Source organism: Mustela erminea, chromosome 19 (genome assembly GCF_009829155.1).
Source record: "Mustela erminea isolate mMusErm1 chromosome 19, mMusErm1.Pri, whole genome shotgun sequence".
NCBI lineage: Eukaryota > Metazoa > Chordata > Mammalia > Carnivora > Mustelidae > Mustela > Mustela erminea.
The window spans coordinates 56,032,000-56,047,607 of NC_045632.1; the positions used below are offsets into that span (position 1 = coordinate 56,032,000).

General features: G+C 53.1%; 1 protein-coding gene across 2 annotated transcripts in view; it reads left to right on the top strand.

Annotated features, from left to right (window-relative positions):
• CDH13 (cadherin 13) overlaps nt 1–15,608 on the top strand; it is a 1,398,954-nt gene that overhangs the window by 1,303,102 nt on the left and 80,244 nt on the right. For both annotated transcript variants that reach the window (XM_032325075.1, XM_032325076.1), the window contains 2 exons: nt 1,909–2,091; nt 8,511–8,764. In XM_032325075.1, coding sequence (XP_032180966.1) covers nt 1,909–2,091; nt 8,511–8,764 — 437 coding nt within the window. The remainder of the gene's footprint in view (nt 1–1,908; nt 2,092–8,510; nt 8,765–15,608) is intronic.

Below are 15,608 nucleotides of genomic sequence, written 5' to 3' on the forward strand. Positions count from 1 at the left end.
GCATGTGGCCAACAGATGGGGTTGATCCCAGTGTCCCTTCCCGCTGAGCCACTGATCCCCCACAGGCCCTCAGCACGGAACTCAGACAGCCTCTCTCAACACTGACACCTCCTTCCCATTCTTGACCTTGGACTCTGTCATGCTTCTGTCAACTGAACTGCATACTAGAATTACCAGGGCAGGTGAAGAAAATCCTTAATCTCAGACCTTACCTCCAAACCCACTGAATTAGAATAGGGCCCAGTTGGGGCGCCTGGGTGGCTCAGTGGTTGGGCCGCTGCCTTCGGCTCGGGTCATGATCTCAGGGTCCTGGGATCGAGCCCCACATCGGGCTCTCTGCTCAGCAGGGAGCCTGCTTCCTCCTCTCTCTCTGCCTGCCTCTCTGCCTGCTTGTGATCTCTCTCTGTCAAATAAATAAATAAAATCTTTAAAAAAAAAAAAAAAAAGAATAGGGCCCAGTTATTTTAAAAAAAAAAAAAAAGAGGGGGCTCTCGAAGACAGTCCGATGTGCAGACAGGGCTGAGAACCACATCTAGATTTAAGCTTAGGAATTCCCTGATTTTTATGGGAAAGAGGGAAAGCTAAAGAGAGGACTACTTAGACAGGAATCAGGTCAACATTGTCGCCTAAAGCCCTGTCCATGTGACAGCATCCTCCCCGCCCCTCCCTGCTCTCACTGCTTCCCATCCTGCCATCAGGTTCCAAGAATTTCCCAGCATCCCTTTCATAGAAAGGAAACAACCCACCCAGGTTTGCTGAGGTGTGGTAGACAAATTAGTTCCTGTCCCCGCCCCAGCCCCCCAAGGCATCAAGATTAAGGCTTATGATTAATGATTTGCAAGTCAATTAATCAGCCACTGCTTTTGAAACCCCATTTCTCAAATTACTTCTCTTTGAACACAAGGGCTTTCTGATATCGCCTCACTGTCTCGAGACTCCCTTTCCTACTAATTGAAATTCCAAGATATTTCTTCTTCTTGTCAGCTTATTGGTATTACTTGTTTGTAAAATATTTGCAAACAGATTACTATTCACCTGTAGTGTGTCAGAGGTGAGCACTAAAACAATACTTTATGCTTCCAGCTCAAAGGAATGTGCTGATGATAGCTCACGAAATTATCTATGGGAAAGCTGATTTTTCATTTATTGATTTATTTTCACCACACCTACTTGCAACAAGTATTGGAGATGTATTACAATAAAAACACAGGTACAACAAGGCTCCGAACAACTGATTTATATGTTTCCTTGGAAAATGGGTTTTTAAAGTCCTCCTTGTTGTGGGGAAGAGGTGGGGCGGATGAAAATCAGCTCTCTTCTTTAGAGGAGATGGTGCAAGCAAGCAGAAGCCGTGGAGTCAAACCCCAGGTTTCAGCTCCGGTCCCCCCACCTGCAAGGGAGGAGCCCTGGGTCCCCGGTGACCTTGTTGTTTAAGGTCAGCAAAGTCGCAAGAGCAAAGACACGCAAAATTGTATAAAGGCTCCCATTCTGTAGAAGTGTATTTCTTTTTCAACAACAGCTCATTATAGGTGAGGGGACCCAGGACCCACATTCTTCCCCCTGTGGCCGCACCCTGCCCTTGGGTCCTGGGGTTGTCTGTGTGTAGACAGATGGAAAGAGAGGCACCGACAAGGGCTAGCCGCTCCCAGCCGCCGAGCATCTTTTCCGGCCACATTCAGTAGAAGAGAAGGCAGTCTCCCGGCCTCCGCTCCGCACAGGGAAGGCCAAGGGGAGGAATGGACCGTCTGCCAGCTCGGCTGGGCACAGCAGCGTAACTCTCCTGCACTGCTGGCTGTGAAACGAGGGGGTGTGGGTCACAGACCACTATCGGGCCTGTGGGAAAGGCTCCGTAAAGGGTCGATGCTGTTTTTACCAAATAGTGACCATAACCGTTTGCTCTGTGTGCAGTTTCAAGCCACCGTGGAGGAAGGAGCCGTGGGGGTTATCGTCAACTTGACAGTCGAGGACAAGGACGACCCCGCCACAGGCGCATGGAGGGCTGCCTACACCATCATCAACGGAAATCCGGGCCAGAGTTTCGAGATCCACACCAACCCTCAGACCAACGAGGGGATGCTGTCCGTTGTCAAAGTAAGGACGCTTCCCCTGCTCCTCCCTCTTCACCAGACAGAGGCTCTCCCGGCTGGGGAAGGTCAAGGAGAAGGCAGCCCTAGTCTCCTCTTCCTGCGGTTGAAAAAGAAGGCGGCTCAGGGCTTCAGGGTGTATTTATATCCTCACGGCCACAAAACCAACCTGTTTCACAGGTTCTAGGAAACTCAAACATATGTGTAACCTTAAGAAGAAACCAAGTTAATTTTTAAATGAGATTTTCCCTATGATTGATACTAAATTATCTAAGATATGCAAAACAGGACATGCAAAGGTTTTTCTAAAGATCTCTGATCAAAAATGTGGATCATTACTCATCTTTTTAGTCAATCTGAGCAGAGACCTGGTTATTCTCTTAAAAACAGGACAGTGCCTGGGTGGCTCTGTGCGTTAAAGCCTCTGCCTTTGGCTCAGGTCATGATCCCAGGGATCAAGCCCCGCATCAGGCTCTCTGCTCCACAGGAGCCTGCTTCCTCCTCTCTCTGCCTGCCTCTCTGCCTACTTGTGATCTCTGTCAAATAAATAAATTAAGTCTTTTTTTTTTTTTTTTTTTTTTTAAAAAGGCGATAAACAGCAACTGGCCCTTGGAGCCCCAGTCCTGTCCTGGGGCTGCTGGTACAAATGACCACACCCTCAGTGGCCTTAGGCTATACAGACTTACAGTCTCTTATCTAAATTCTGGAGGCCAGAGCTCCAAAATCAGCTTCCCCAGGGCTGAGCTTGGCAGCCCCCCCTCTTGGAGGCTCCAAGGGACCAGCCAAGTCCTTCTGTTCCCCACCCGCTAGAGGCCGCCCACCTTCCTTGGCCTGTGGCCCTTTCTCATATCTCCAGGACGAAAGGCAGCATTATCCTATTTTTCTCTGTTCCCATCTCCCGTCTATTTCTTCCTTTGACTTCCCTGCCTCCTTCCTTTAAGGACCTCTGTGATTCCAGGGTTCCAAGCGTAGAATCCAGGATCCTCCCCCCATGAGGTCCTGAGCTCACTCACATCTGTGAAGTCCCTTTTGTCCCATGAGGTTCCAGGGATCCGCTGGGGGTCACACTGGGAGGTCGTTATTGTGCAGGGGCCCATACACAGTTCCACAGCCTTCCCCGGGGTCAGGACCCGGAGCCCTTGAGAATGGCAGATCTTGGAGACACTTCTGTCTTGCCCTGGAAGAGGAGGAGCTGGGTTTCTCCCAAGCCCTGTTATTTCCAGGATTTTATTCACAGCGAACCTCAGAGGTCTGGCTGAGAAGAGGAGCCCACGGGGCTTCCCAGGTCTCCTCTAATAGCACGGGCAACGGCAAGGTCGTCAGGAGCTCCTGACGCGACTCTCCTACAAACCGTTGCAGTTTCCAGCTGTGGAAGTCGAGCCCTGATCCATAAACGCCATCGGGTGACTTTCCAAACCTGCAGCTGGAAGACAAAGCTCAGGTACATATACAGCCCCATCATAAATTCTAGAAGCACACCGTCCTCCCCACCCTGTGTGTGTGAGAGCTTGTGGCACAGACACTAGGAGAAAACCAGAATCACGAAGGGGCGTTCTCTTCTCCCCGCATCGCCACTGTGGCCAGCCACGCCGAGCCTGAAATGTTAGCATACAGGAGTGTCACCCGGGAGGCCAGTTATGACCCAGGTTCCCCGGCCCTTCCCATGGGAGACGTGCCACGGGCCCAGAAGGTGCTGGGGTTTGTAGAGCACAGCCTTGTGGATGAGCCCTGCTGGACGATGTTTGCACCTGCAAATTCTTGTGGAGGAGGTGCCTGCAGCACCTTGAACTCCCTCTGGGCCTCAGTTTTACCAGTGAGTGGACTCCCTTTGCTTCAGAATTAAAATGGAGATTCCGCCTCCCTTTGGCTGCTTGCCATGTGAATTGCTCTGAGAGCCTTGGGTTCTCTCTGCTTCTCAACCCACCTGTGTCGAAGCAGGACAGCTTTCTGCAGGCAGGCCTTGCCTTTTTCCCCATGCTTTTCACTTTGCCAGCAACCCTGTGCTTCATTAGGAATGTCCTCAGGTCAAATAAGAGAATACCAGGCTGATAGTGGCTTAAATAATAAAGAGAATTTAATGATTTCCATAACTAGATGAAGATAGGTCAGTCTAAGATTGGCTAGCAGCTCAAGGCATCAGAGAGCGAGCAGGGGGCTCTGTAAATGCTTCTGGCTTTTTTCCTCGCGGATACAAAGTGGCTGCCAAAACCCTGGGCATCACATCTTCCCCCTGTGTTCTAAGGCAGGTAGCAAGAAGGCAGCCTGGCAGACACGAGAGAGTGTTCTCAAGTGCCCCCTCCTCACATCGGGGAAGGAAATATCTTTTCCAGTGGTTTCTCAGATAATTTCCCATGATGCATCATTGGCCAGATAACTCGGGCCCGTCCCGGCTGCAAGGAAGGGTAGGAAGTACAAATCTGGCTTTTGGGGCCTCCACAGGAAGAGAGGGGCAGGGGAGCATGGGGTGGGCGTGGTCACTGGGCAATGAGCTGTTGTGCCCTAACCAGTTAGCAGTGAGCATACCGAAGAATGAGCAGAAATTACAGGGCTCTGTGGCTCCCAGGGGAGTCCCTCCTCTCTGCAGGACCAAATCCTAACAGTTCTGGAAAGCAAGGACCTCTTTCCTTTTTAAAACCTTCTGCTCAGCAATGCTCTTAGTTGCTTTGTAAACCTATTCCAAAACTGTCAGAGAGTTACCCTTTCCGCTGAACATAATCTACCCTGCATTTTAAGTGTATTATCTCTTCTGTCCCTGGAGGAGATGGAAATATCCAGAAAGCCTTGATCCCCAAACCCATAATAGGCTTGCAAATCACTGTTGGCTCACTTTCAAACCCTCCCTCTTCCCACAGGTTCTTTACACTTCCCGTGTGGGCTGGCTTTCCCAGCCTGTGACGACTCCGTGATGCTTGTCCACACCCTCACTTGACACTGATGAAATAGGAATTAGGTGGAATCTCTGGAACTTGATCAGAAGTGTTTAAGAAGTGTTATCAGAAGTTCAATTCCCTCCCCTCCCCGACCTAGAGACCTTGCATCAGACAGATCACATCACGAAAGTCATATGCCCCAGATGAGGGAGGGCCTCTTCACCCAGCGCGAGCCAGGGCAACGTCCGGGAGGAGAGAGCCACGTTGCACCAGCTCCCGGCGGCCTGCGCAGGGAAACCCTCGGCTGGAATTATTACAGCCAGGGACCGTGCAGATGGGAACCAGCGCTCGAGCGGCCCTGCCCTCCAGAAAGACATTGTACAACTCAGTGCCCCTCTGCCCTCCCTCTGTGCACTGGTCACTTCCCAAACCCTCCGAGGCCAGGGTGGCGCCCAGGGGATGTCCGTTCTCCCTCCTTTCTCATCACACTCTCCGGGCCAACGCGTGGCTCAGTGCTGCTTATTAGCTGTGTGACTGTGACTGAGTTACTCAACCTCTCTGAGCCTGTTCCTTCAAGGAGGAAAGGGGACTAAAAATGCCCACTATTATGATGTAAAGTGAGGACCGGGTGCATTGACGCTCACGGAGCCCTCCTAGCACACAGTAGGTGCACAGGAAGGGATAAATAATGTCGTGGGATGGAATGAAGGGCGGTGGTAAAAACCAGACATGTATATTGTGGGGGTCGGGGAGCCATGGGTGTGCCCCACCAGTATAGATTGAATTGTGTCCCCCAAGAAAAGATATTTTGAAGTCCTTACCCCCGACCCCCCTGAATGTGGCCATATTTGCAAATAGAGTCACTGCAGATGTGATTAGTTGAGGTCATGGTGGAGAGGGTGCGCCCCCCCCCCCAGCAGGACCGTGTTCGTGTGAGGAGATGACAGGGACACGCAGGGAGGGGCTGTATGGCCACGGAGGAAGAGATGGGAGTGGGGCGGCTACAGGTCAGGGAACCCCAGGGGGAGGCAGGGAAGTTCCCCCCAAAGTTCTCAGAGCCAGCACAGCCCCATTCCCATTTGATTTTGTGCTTTCTGGTCTCCAGGACTGTGAGACAGTTGATTTCTGTATTATTAAGCTACCCAGTCCTTTATCCGGCAGCCCTAGGAAACTAACGCACCCACCAGGGTCCCTGACTAGGTGGGAGCAGACGCTCCCAGAGCCCCGAGTGCTGGCTCCCAGCCTCCATCTTCCCAGCAGAACAGCCCACCGAAGGGAAGGCAAGCCAAGCTCTGCCCACTGGAGAGAGCCTGCAGCCGGCACCTGACTGCAGAGGGAGGCAAAAGGCCACCCACCACCCTGAGATGGGGCTGATTTGGTGATCAGGGGAAGTTCCAGAGCTCCCCTGGCACTGAGCTGTAGCTGGACTCCAGCAGAGACCACCTCCCTGCTCCCTTCTTCTTCTGAGAAGGCACGCCAGTACATCATGCTCCAAATCCCTGCCTCAGGCTCTGCTTCCAGACTTGGCTGGAGTCTCAGGGAACCCAGACAGAGCTACCTCACACACACACACACACACACACACACACACACCCCTATCATACACACATTCGCTCACATATACGCACATGCACATCTGACATGTAAAAACACACATGTGCGTGTTTACTATATGGGCACACGTGTACTGATCCAACAGAAACGTACACACTTATACCTACCATGTAAAGAAACGCGCATTTTAGTCATACTGTGTAAAGGCCATGTGTAAATAAGCCAGGCCACTCCCTCTGGGGACCCCGATCTTCTCTCCCTGCCTGGGTCTGCCCTACTCCATGCGGCAAGAGGCCCAGCCCTCCCACTCACCATGTCAGCCTCAACCTCAGGCTCAAATTCTGCTGTTCCAAGTCTCGTGGAGCTCACAAATGGAAAAAACCCCAGCATGGTGGCTTTTCCATCATGGTAGAAAAATCAGCTGGGCTAGATTTGGGATAAATGATAAATTTGGGTGCATGGCAACACCCTGGGCCCCAGTTTGAAATGTATGTCGCCGAGGTCATGTATTTGGGGCCTTACTCGGGACAGACAGAAGTCTCTTACTGGAGAGGGATGGAGGGTGAGATATTCGTGTGTTACAGGGATTGGACCCACATCTAACTGGGTAGCTCCTCGGTGCCAGGAGTGCTACACCTGTTAACACTGTAAGTCCCTCTGGGAGTTGTGGCAGGTGCGGAGAGAGGGTCCTGTTACCATCAGGAAGCATTTCCTGTGGGTGTGTGTGTGTGCGTGCGTGTGCAGGGCTCTCTGCCCAGCTTCCCGGTCTCACACTGCTCCCACTTCCCGTGGCTCTTACAACCTTTTCACCTTTTGCTTCCTTTGGTCGAGTGCGAACCGACTCCCCGCACTCACTTTGGTCCTGTCCTTCCAGCAAGAGCATCCATGTGTCCTGGGTCTGAGGCGTTAGCTACCCATTGTCCCAGTCAACATGAGGAAAATTACTTGAAATAAACAGCCTGCCCTCATCCGACCTAAATGTCTCCCCACACGCCCTCAGTGACAGGAAATGTGACTCGTGGGTCATCCCATGGTTTGGAGAGTGGCCAGGTGAATGGCGTCCGTGTCGTTCATGGTGGGCAGGACCCCCATATTAATAATGTCAGCAGTGGGGTCCCCTGAATGTGATCTGATTTACTCTGCACAGCCACTGGGGGAGGCGGGTTCTACTAGCCCTTTGCGAAATCACCTAGAGTGGGGCCACATCTCAGTGACCCTGGGGCCAGGACCATCCACCATCATCATGCTGGAGGGTCCCTCCCAGGCACGGCCATGTGTCTCATAATCCCTGCCCCGTATCTGACCACAGACCCCTACTCATAGTGACCATTGAAAATTGCCCGCAGGTTTTAAATGCCCTCAGGTGGGGAAGGGCCCCGAGGCTTAACCCCACGTGTCTCAGTCCTTTTCCCAATGCCACGCCCTCCCCGGAAATGCAACCGGCAGGAGAAACTCTCCTTTTCCTGCTATCCAGAATCCCACTTCAGCGCTTGTGGCCAGGGAAATGGAAACATTAAAGATGAAATTTGGGGCTGCCTTTTCCACTCGACCTCCCCCCCATAGTAACCGAGGCAGGGTGACCCCGTAGTTGGCGAAGGTTTAGGTTTCAGAGTTGTTTGTCCCCGAAACCCACGGAGTGTCGGAGTCATGGGGCTACGGGTTACAGGTAGGAAGACTTTTAATGTCGGCAGGGTGAGGGCGTCATCTTTAGATGGTCTCAGACGGGGACCCTAGCACTCTGGGCTCACATCATGTGTTGTCACTTACTTCTCAATCTCAAAAACAAAAACAAAAACTACCAGCTTCCATCCCAATTCTGTATCTGGATGTTGCATATCCTTAAGGAGGACCCCATGCTGCATTCACATTAGCCCACAAAACCTGGATCCAAACCCGATCACCCACACGTCGGCTCGTGGGCTGTCGCAGGGACCTGGGGCAAAGGCGCCTTCTGCCCTCTGTAGCAGATACACATGCTGAGCCTCCCATCTCTGCTTTCCAGCCCCTGGACTACGAGATCTCCGCCTTTCACACCCTGCTGATCAAAGTGGAAAATGAGGACCCGCTGGTGCCTGACGTCTCCTACGGCCCCAGCTCCACGGCCACGGTCCACATCACCGTCCTGGATGTCAATGAGGGTCCGGTTTTCTACCCGGACCCCATGACAGTGACCAGGCAGGAGAACATCTCCGTAGGCAGCGTGCTTCTGACCGTGAACGCCACGGACCCCGATTCCCTGCAGCATCAAACCATCAGGTAGGTGAGCCGCTCTCTACCTGGAGACCCGAGTCACGCAGAAATAGTATTTCTTTCCCGGCTGCAGGCCTGGTTGTCAGGAGCGACCTAGCATTAAATTAAATCTGTTAGGGATCTGGGTAACGAGAAGGTACGTGTTGCAATGAAGTCTGTGGCTGATTGTATCAAGACCAGGCTGAGTCCGGGTGGGGGGCCTGCTGCCCGCACACCTGCTTCCCAGCAGTAGACCAGCTCAGGAGGAGAGAGACTTCAGGCTGTCTCTCTAAACGGCCAGAGGGGTCTGCCAAGCATAGTCCCTGGAAAAAAAAAAAAAAAAAAGAAAGAAAGAAAAGAAAGCCCACCAACTATGGTGCCTTGCCTCTCAGACACTTGACCCACACTCTGGTCACCACAGCTTGCTAAGGAAGGCAGTGGCTGACTCCATAGACAGACAAGCGTATTAGGAACCCAGAGAGGTTCAGTAACAGCTCCAGGTGGCCCAGCTTAGCGGAGGAATCAGAATAGAAACAGGTCAGTATGCAAAGGCCCTTGCTCTACGCCTAGGGCTGTGGATTCCCATCCGGTCAAAACGGGATGGAACAGACATCACTGGTCTATAGAACTGGAACATCGGGGTTAGGTTTTCCACTGATAAATGGCAAGCCAAAAAAAAAAAAAGAAAGAAAGAAAGAAAGAAAAGAAAACAGTCTTTAAAAATTTCTGTCTTCATTTCTTAAGCTCTGTCCGGTGTGAGAAGGAAGGTGTTTTCATGACAAGATTTAATTAAATGATCATTACCCACGGAGCCCGCGGAGACAAGCTGCTCTCCGCGGTGCCGTGTTTCACCAGGAGCCCGAATCGGGTATGCAGGTCCAAACACACGCTTGTCTCCGCAAAAGAAAGTTATTAATCTTTCTCTTCCGAAATCTAATCTTCCTCTCCTAGGAGGAACAGATAATCAAGTATTAGATACACTTCTAATAAACACGGGTCGTATTTTCCTGATTCAAAACACCTGGAAACGTGTCACCATCTCCGCGCGGCCCCGTAACCGGGGAGCGAGCTGGCCGGCACGCGGCGCACGTTCGTTTCCAATCCCAAAAGGCGATTTACTTTCAGAACAAAACTTTCCGAAATGCCGGACGGATGAGATACAGGCCTGCACTATACCAAATCCGATAATAATGTGACCTGAAATCGCCGTTCTATTCTCTCTCTTTGCTTTTCCTGCTGGGTACCAGGCAAAGAAAATACGCAATATCAAAGAGCAAGTTTTCCTTAAGTCCTGAGCGGGGGAAGCTGGTCGCTTTCACAGCCCGTAAGGTGGACGCACTCATTTAGGTTGTCTTTGTGGGAGCTGAACGGTCATTTTGTACTTGTACAACAGGAGGAGGAAGAGGCGGCTCTGGGGTGGGGAGGAACCAAATGTGGAGTTCGGATGGGCTTGTCATTGCTGAGATGGGGTGGTGGGGAGCTCCGCCGTCGCTGGGTGACTTGGGATGTCGCCAATCAAGAAGCCTTAACAGGGTGGCGAGGGGCAGATGCGTGGTAGACAGCGGGAGAGGCGGGTCTGTCCGGGTTCTCTGTTTTAAGACCCGCTGTGGCCCACTTGGGCAAACTGGGGAATTTGCTGGAAGAGTCCCTGCATCGCATATAGAACTAAAGAACATGCTGAGGGTCAGGCCCCGCGACAGCACAGGAACTCGGGGCTGTGCTGCGTGTCTCGGGGATGGGAAGGTCGGGCTGCCACTCCCCGACCTCACAGAGAAGAAGGAGTGAACCGCCTCCGACCCTTCCCCACGCTCGTGCTGCTTACCCACGCGGGCTCGCAAACCCCGGGTGCGTCTGCTCTCCGTAGCCCGCGGTTGTGAGCCTCTCAGATCAGGGGACCAGAGCGGATGTTCCGGATGCGGCTGCCCACCACGGCGGGCAGCTGATGGGGACAGAGGAAGGGGAGCCCATCTTGCAGATGGCGTGTGGAGCTGGGATGTGGGACCGGCCTCAGAGAGCCGTCCCAGCACACTGAGGCAGGCAGGATTCTGGCTCCGGAGAGGGAGGGCGTGACTGGCAAGAGCCCAGACACTGAGGGGGTGTCAGGACCAGGCTGGGAGCCATGGTGTGCAAGGACCCGGCTTCTGGCTTGGGATGCTCACGTTCCGCATTGTAGCACAGGCAGAATGTCCGTCTGCGGCACCCACCGCGCGAGAGAGGAGATCAGAGCGAGTGATGGGAGACCCGAGGGAAGAGGCAGGAGTGTGGGAAGCTCCAGTCGGTCGTCATAGATCTGACCCTTCCCCGTAAGCTGCCAGTCCCTCTTCCGAGTGGCTTAGCCCAAGATGCCACGTATTAGCCCACGTACCTGAAAGGCGCACGGGCACGAGGGAACCCAGCACGAGAACTCGGGTGTCTGGCGTATGCTCTTACCTCACCTCTTGCTCTGCTCCTCCACCCCGGGTCGGCTTCAGCCTCACCCATGCCTGAACGGCCACCGGCAGTGCCCATCCTCAACCCTCCCACCAGGAAGAGATGCTTCCCGATTGAAAGTTCAAGTCCAAGGGCCACACTTGGGTCTCACCGAGCCAACTTGCACACATGCCCTTCTCGGAGCCAAATGGAGTAGCAGGGGGGGTGGGGGGAAGGCGTGCCCACCATGGGCCCCGCGTCCCACCATGATGACCGCAGGAATGCGGGATGCGTTTCCCAGGAGTCAGGAATGGGGGGCTGAGCCATCAGGAACCACCAAGAGTCACTGAGACCACGTTCAACGCTATGAGTGCCCTCAGGAAATGCCGCCGAGGTGTTTCTCTGTGGCTGGTTTACTTAACGAGCATTTACAGATTGAGCCTAGCAGTGTCTGGAGAGAACTCTCTTCCAGCCTTGAAGCAAAGTAGATGTGTGTGGGCGAGAGAGAGGGATTGAGAGAAGGACACATTTCTCTCTCTGGTCAGACTCCTCCCACACAGGCCTTCCCGCGGGACCCCAGGGTGGCCGGCGGGGCTCCTCTCTGGGCCTGGCTCTCGGCTCCCTCCACCGCGCCTCCCCTGGTGCTGGTGCTGAGCTCATCAGAGGCGGGGACAGCATCACGGACAGGTGCAGCTCCTGCCACCAGAACTCTTCGGGGAGGAACGGTCCATTAACTACTTGCAGTCCTTGCTCCTCCCCTGCCCTTTTCCCCCCTCCCCTTTCTCCCTCCCCCTCCTTCCTCTGTCTCTCTCCGGCCACCCTCCACGCTGCTCTGTGACTCAGCCCCCAAGAACCCCGTTTTCATCTCCAGTGACTCACCAGGCCCTGGGAGCTTTGGAGCCCAGGGGGAGATGCCCCTGACACGGGTCCTGCCCCAACCCTGAGGGCAGGCTCCTTCCCTGTCAAAGCAGGGAAACCTCCTCCGCACCCTGAGCCCACCCCAAACTTAATCAACTTTCTAGCCGATTCCCATCACGGCTGGTGTCCTGGCTCCCGTGATGAAAGGCGCGTCTTGTCTCGGACATGAGGCTGGCACAGCCGGCCCCTGGTGGGCCCTCTTTCATCTCACCGGGAAACAGTCAAGTCTGTGAAAGGCGCCTTGATCTCTGAGAAGCCTGTAACGCTGAAGACAGGAGGTGTCCGGGCATCAGAGTGAATATTCTCACTAAAAAGCCCGAGTTATTAAAACTTGTGAAAAAGCCCATCGCCGCCCTCTCCGCCGAATCAGAATGGACATCTGCGGGCTGGTGACAACGCAACTCTTCTTTTTAATGACTTCTATCTTCTTATCCTTATTATAAAGTTAAGATAGTTCATGGAGGAGACTTTGGAAAAGGCAGTTGAGAATAAAGAAGAGAATAAAGAATCGGTGATCATCTCGCCCAGGAAATCCCCTCCTGACAATGTGGCTATATCTCCGTCCGATGTCACATGTGAGAAACCTTCCGTCATTATTACCAGAAATAGCTCCCATCACCCGTCCTGTCTGGGAACCTGCCTTGTCTGCTTCCCAGGACATGGTGAACAGCTTCCCCTGTCAAGACACGGCCATTATTTTTAATTGCCTGATAGAATTCTATTATCTTATTACATGGACGCTCTCATTTGTTCGTTCATTTCCTTGTTATTAGATATTAAGAGTGTTTCCAATTGTATGCAATTATTTTTTGAAAAGGTCAGCGGACATGCTTACAGCTAAATTGTTGAATGCATCATTAATTTCCCGGAGAACTTTTTTGAAAATACTTTGCACCCAAAGTATTGGTATTGTTAACGCCTTTTGTCGTAAAAAGAGTTCTTTTTTTTATACCCACGCAGTCACATTTATATTTTCCCTTAAGATTTGAGTTGATGTCAGGATTAGAAAGCCACTCGGCTCCGCCTCCCTCACCCCATCCCCCTCTGCACACCGCAGCCCCCGCTCCACGCCCCCAAGACAGGGGCCCGGCATTTCCCCGTGACACTCGTGACGTTCGGGTGTCTCTAATAAGGAGCAGACTTTGCATCTGAGCTTGTTGGCTAATTGCTGTCGGAAGGAGCCGTTCAGTGATCCTTATGCTACACTGGAAATGTATGACAAATGACAAAATGCCTTTGTCCCATGTTCTCCACCAGTGAACTGAATACCAGGGAGGACCCCTTGGGCCCTGTTGATTCCGTTGCTTTGGGGAGGCAGCCGGAAGCTCAGTCCCTCCCAACAGCCTGAGAGGACTTATCTCATTGTCTTTCACAATCGGGGGATTTCCTTGGGGGCACCCAAGTAGCAATTCCTATTTTGAGCATTTTTTCAGACCGAGCTTGTCTTGTCCGGGGTCTACAATAAACCACACCGCAGCAGAGGTTCCTGACTACACACTGAATATATAAGCCATGTGTTGAGAAATATCATTCGTGCCGACATGAAATGACCTATCCTTGCTCAACATGGTTTTGGAGAAAACATTCATCCAGGGAGCCCTGCAAGGGTGGGTCGAGCAGCGCTGTATCTGGGAAGATTGAGTTTGGCTGAACATAACATGAAAATTCAAAATGACCGTGGCTCAGAAAAAATAGAACTCTTTTTTTGTTGGGGGGGGGGGCGTCTCCCGTAACAGAAGTCTAGAGTAGCCACGGCGGGGCCCAGGGCTCGTATGGCGGTCCCACAAAACTGTCACGGGGTCCAATCTCCTTCCTGCTCACCACTCGACTACCTCCAGGCTGGTATCCCCTTCCTCATGGGCTGTAATGGTTGCTAGTGCGCCAGGCTTCGTGTCTACATTCCAGACAGTGAGATGGGAGAAGGGGGAAGAAGAGCATCGGGTCTCCCATCTTTTAAGGAAACGTCCTAGAAGTCAGCCCCATTACTGTGTAAATCTCATTGGCCAAAATTAGTCCCATGACCACACCTAACTCCGAGGGATACCAGACCGTATGGTCGTTTAGCTGGGTAGCAGCTAGCTTTTGAAACTGGGATTCTTTACGAATTAAGAAGGGAAGAGAGGATGCAGTGTCGAGTAACTAGACGCTTCTGCCATGGGGAACTTTGGGGACTGAGCTTTTCTCCATAACCAAAAACCACAGGATAAATTTAAAAGGATCAAACCTGCCATGATATTAGATTTCTACGCAATCAAAATAATAGATAATTGTGTTGCTCAAGACCAAATGCTTGGCGGAGGGAAAGCGCGAGGATTGTCGTTACCGCTCATTCGGTTGCTCAGTTGAACAGTGTTCGTTGGGAGCCTACTGACCCCCCCGGGGTGCTGTGCTTGCTTGTCAATGAGGGGGCCTCTGCCCGCAGCGCCCGGGGAGCTTGCAGGCGTGAGAGCAAGAGCATGGGTCCCACAAAGAAGGCTGGAGGCAGGAGGGCAAGGAAGGAAGGAGGAAAATACATGGTCTCCTTGGGGAGTCAGAGCCAGCGGTCGCCAGCTGGGGACAAAGAGCCAGGCAGCAGAAATTGTGTCCAAGCATCGCTGCGGTCCGGAATCCTCCAGAAACCCCGCTCTCCCTGTACTTCTGCGCAGCCCTCCACCTCCTGGGACCCGGCTGCCCCCCATCCCCGAAACTGGTGGGCGTCTCCGCACCCCCCCCCCGGAGACAGGTGTTTGAGAAAGAGGGGCGGTAAGCTTGCTGGTCCCGGGACAAAGTGCCCAGCGTGTTTATATCAACGTGCACCCAAAGCACCTTCACGAGGGGATCGTTTATTGCCCATGAACCCACAAAGGACACATCGTTGGCCTCCCTTTTCACCAATGAGGAAAGCGGAGCCTCGGGGAGCCTCTCGGAGCCTCCTTCGTGGGAGGAGAGCGTGCCGACGCGTGGGGAGAGCGTCTGGGGCTGCTGAGAGCCCACGGTGCCCACGCGTGTGTCCCCGTGGGGCGGGCTGGGTATCACCTCTGCGGGGGGTGGGGGACTGCTCTGACCTCGGGACTGTGCTCCCTGGGCATCTGGACGTGTGCTTTCTGGACATCTGGCGCTACCCTCCTGACGCCTTACTGTCATTCCCGCCCTAACCCTCCATCTTCTCACCGATCCCGGGCCCTGGAGGGTGGGGTGGGGGGAGTGGCAGGCGGGTAACCATCCCTCCCTGAGGCAGTTGCATCAGCACCGCCTCAGAGTTAGCTCTTGAGGCCCGGCACGTGGACCTTCCGATTCTCCAGGGGGCCTACAACGCGTCAGGGACCCGAACGCGTAATCCGTCGTCTCCACAGTTGGAAAAGAAAAGAACAAAATTTAAATGAATAGACCTCAAACATCCGGAGAGAGCATCGTGGCGACACGACCATGGTCAACTTTAAAGCTGGCGAAACTGTCTGTTTGCAGCCCATTCGCAGATCTCGCCTTGCTAGCGAAAAGGGGATTATTAATGACGTATTCCTGATAGCTTAATCATGCCAAAGGCCAAAGTGATCTCAAAACTTTC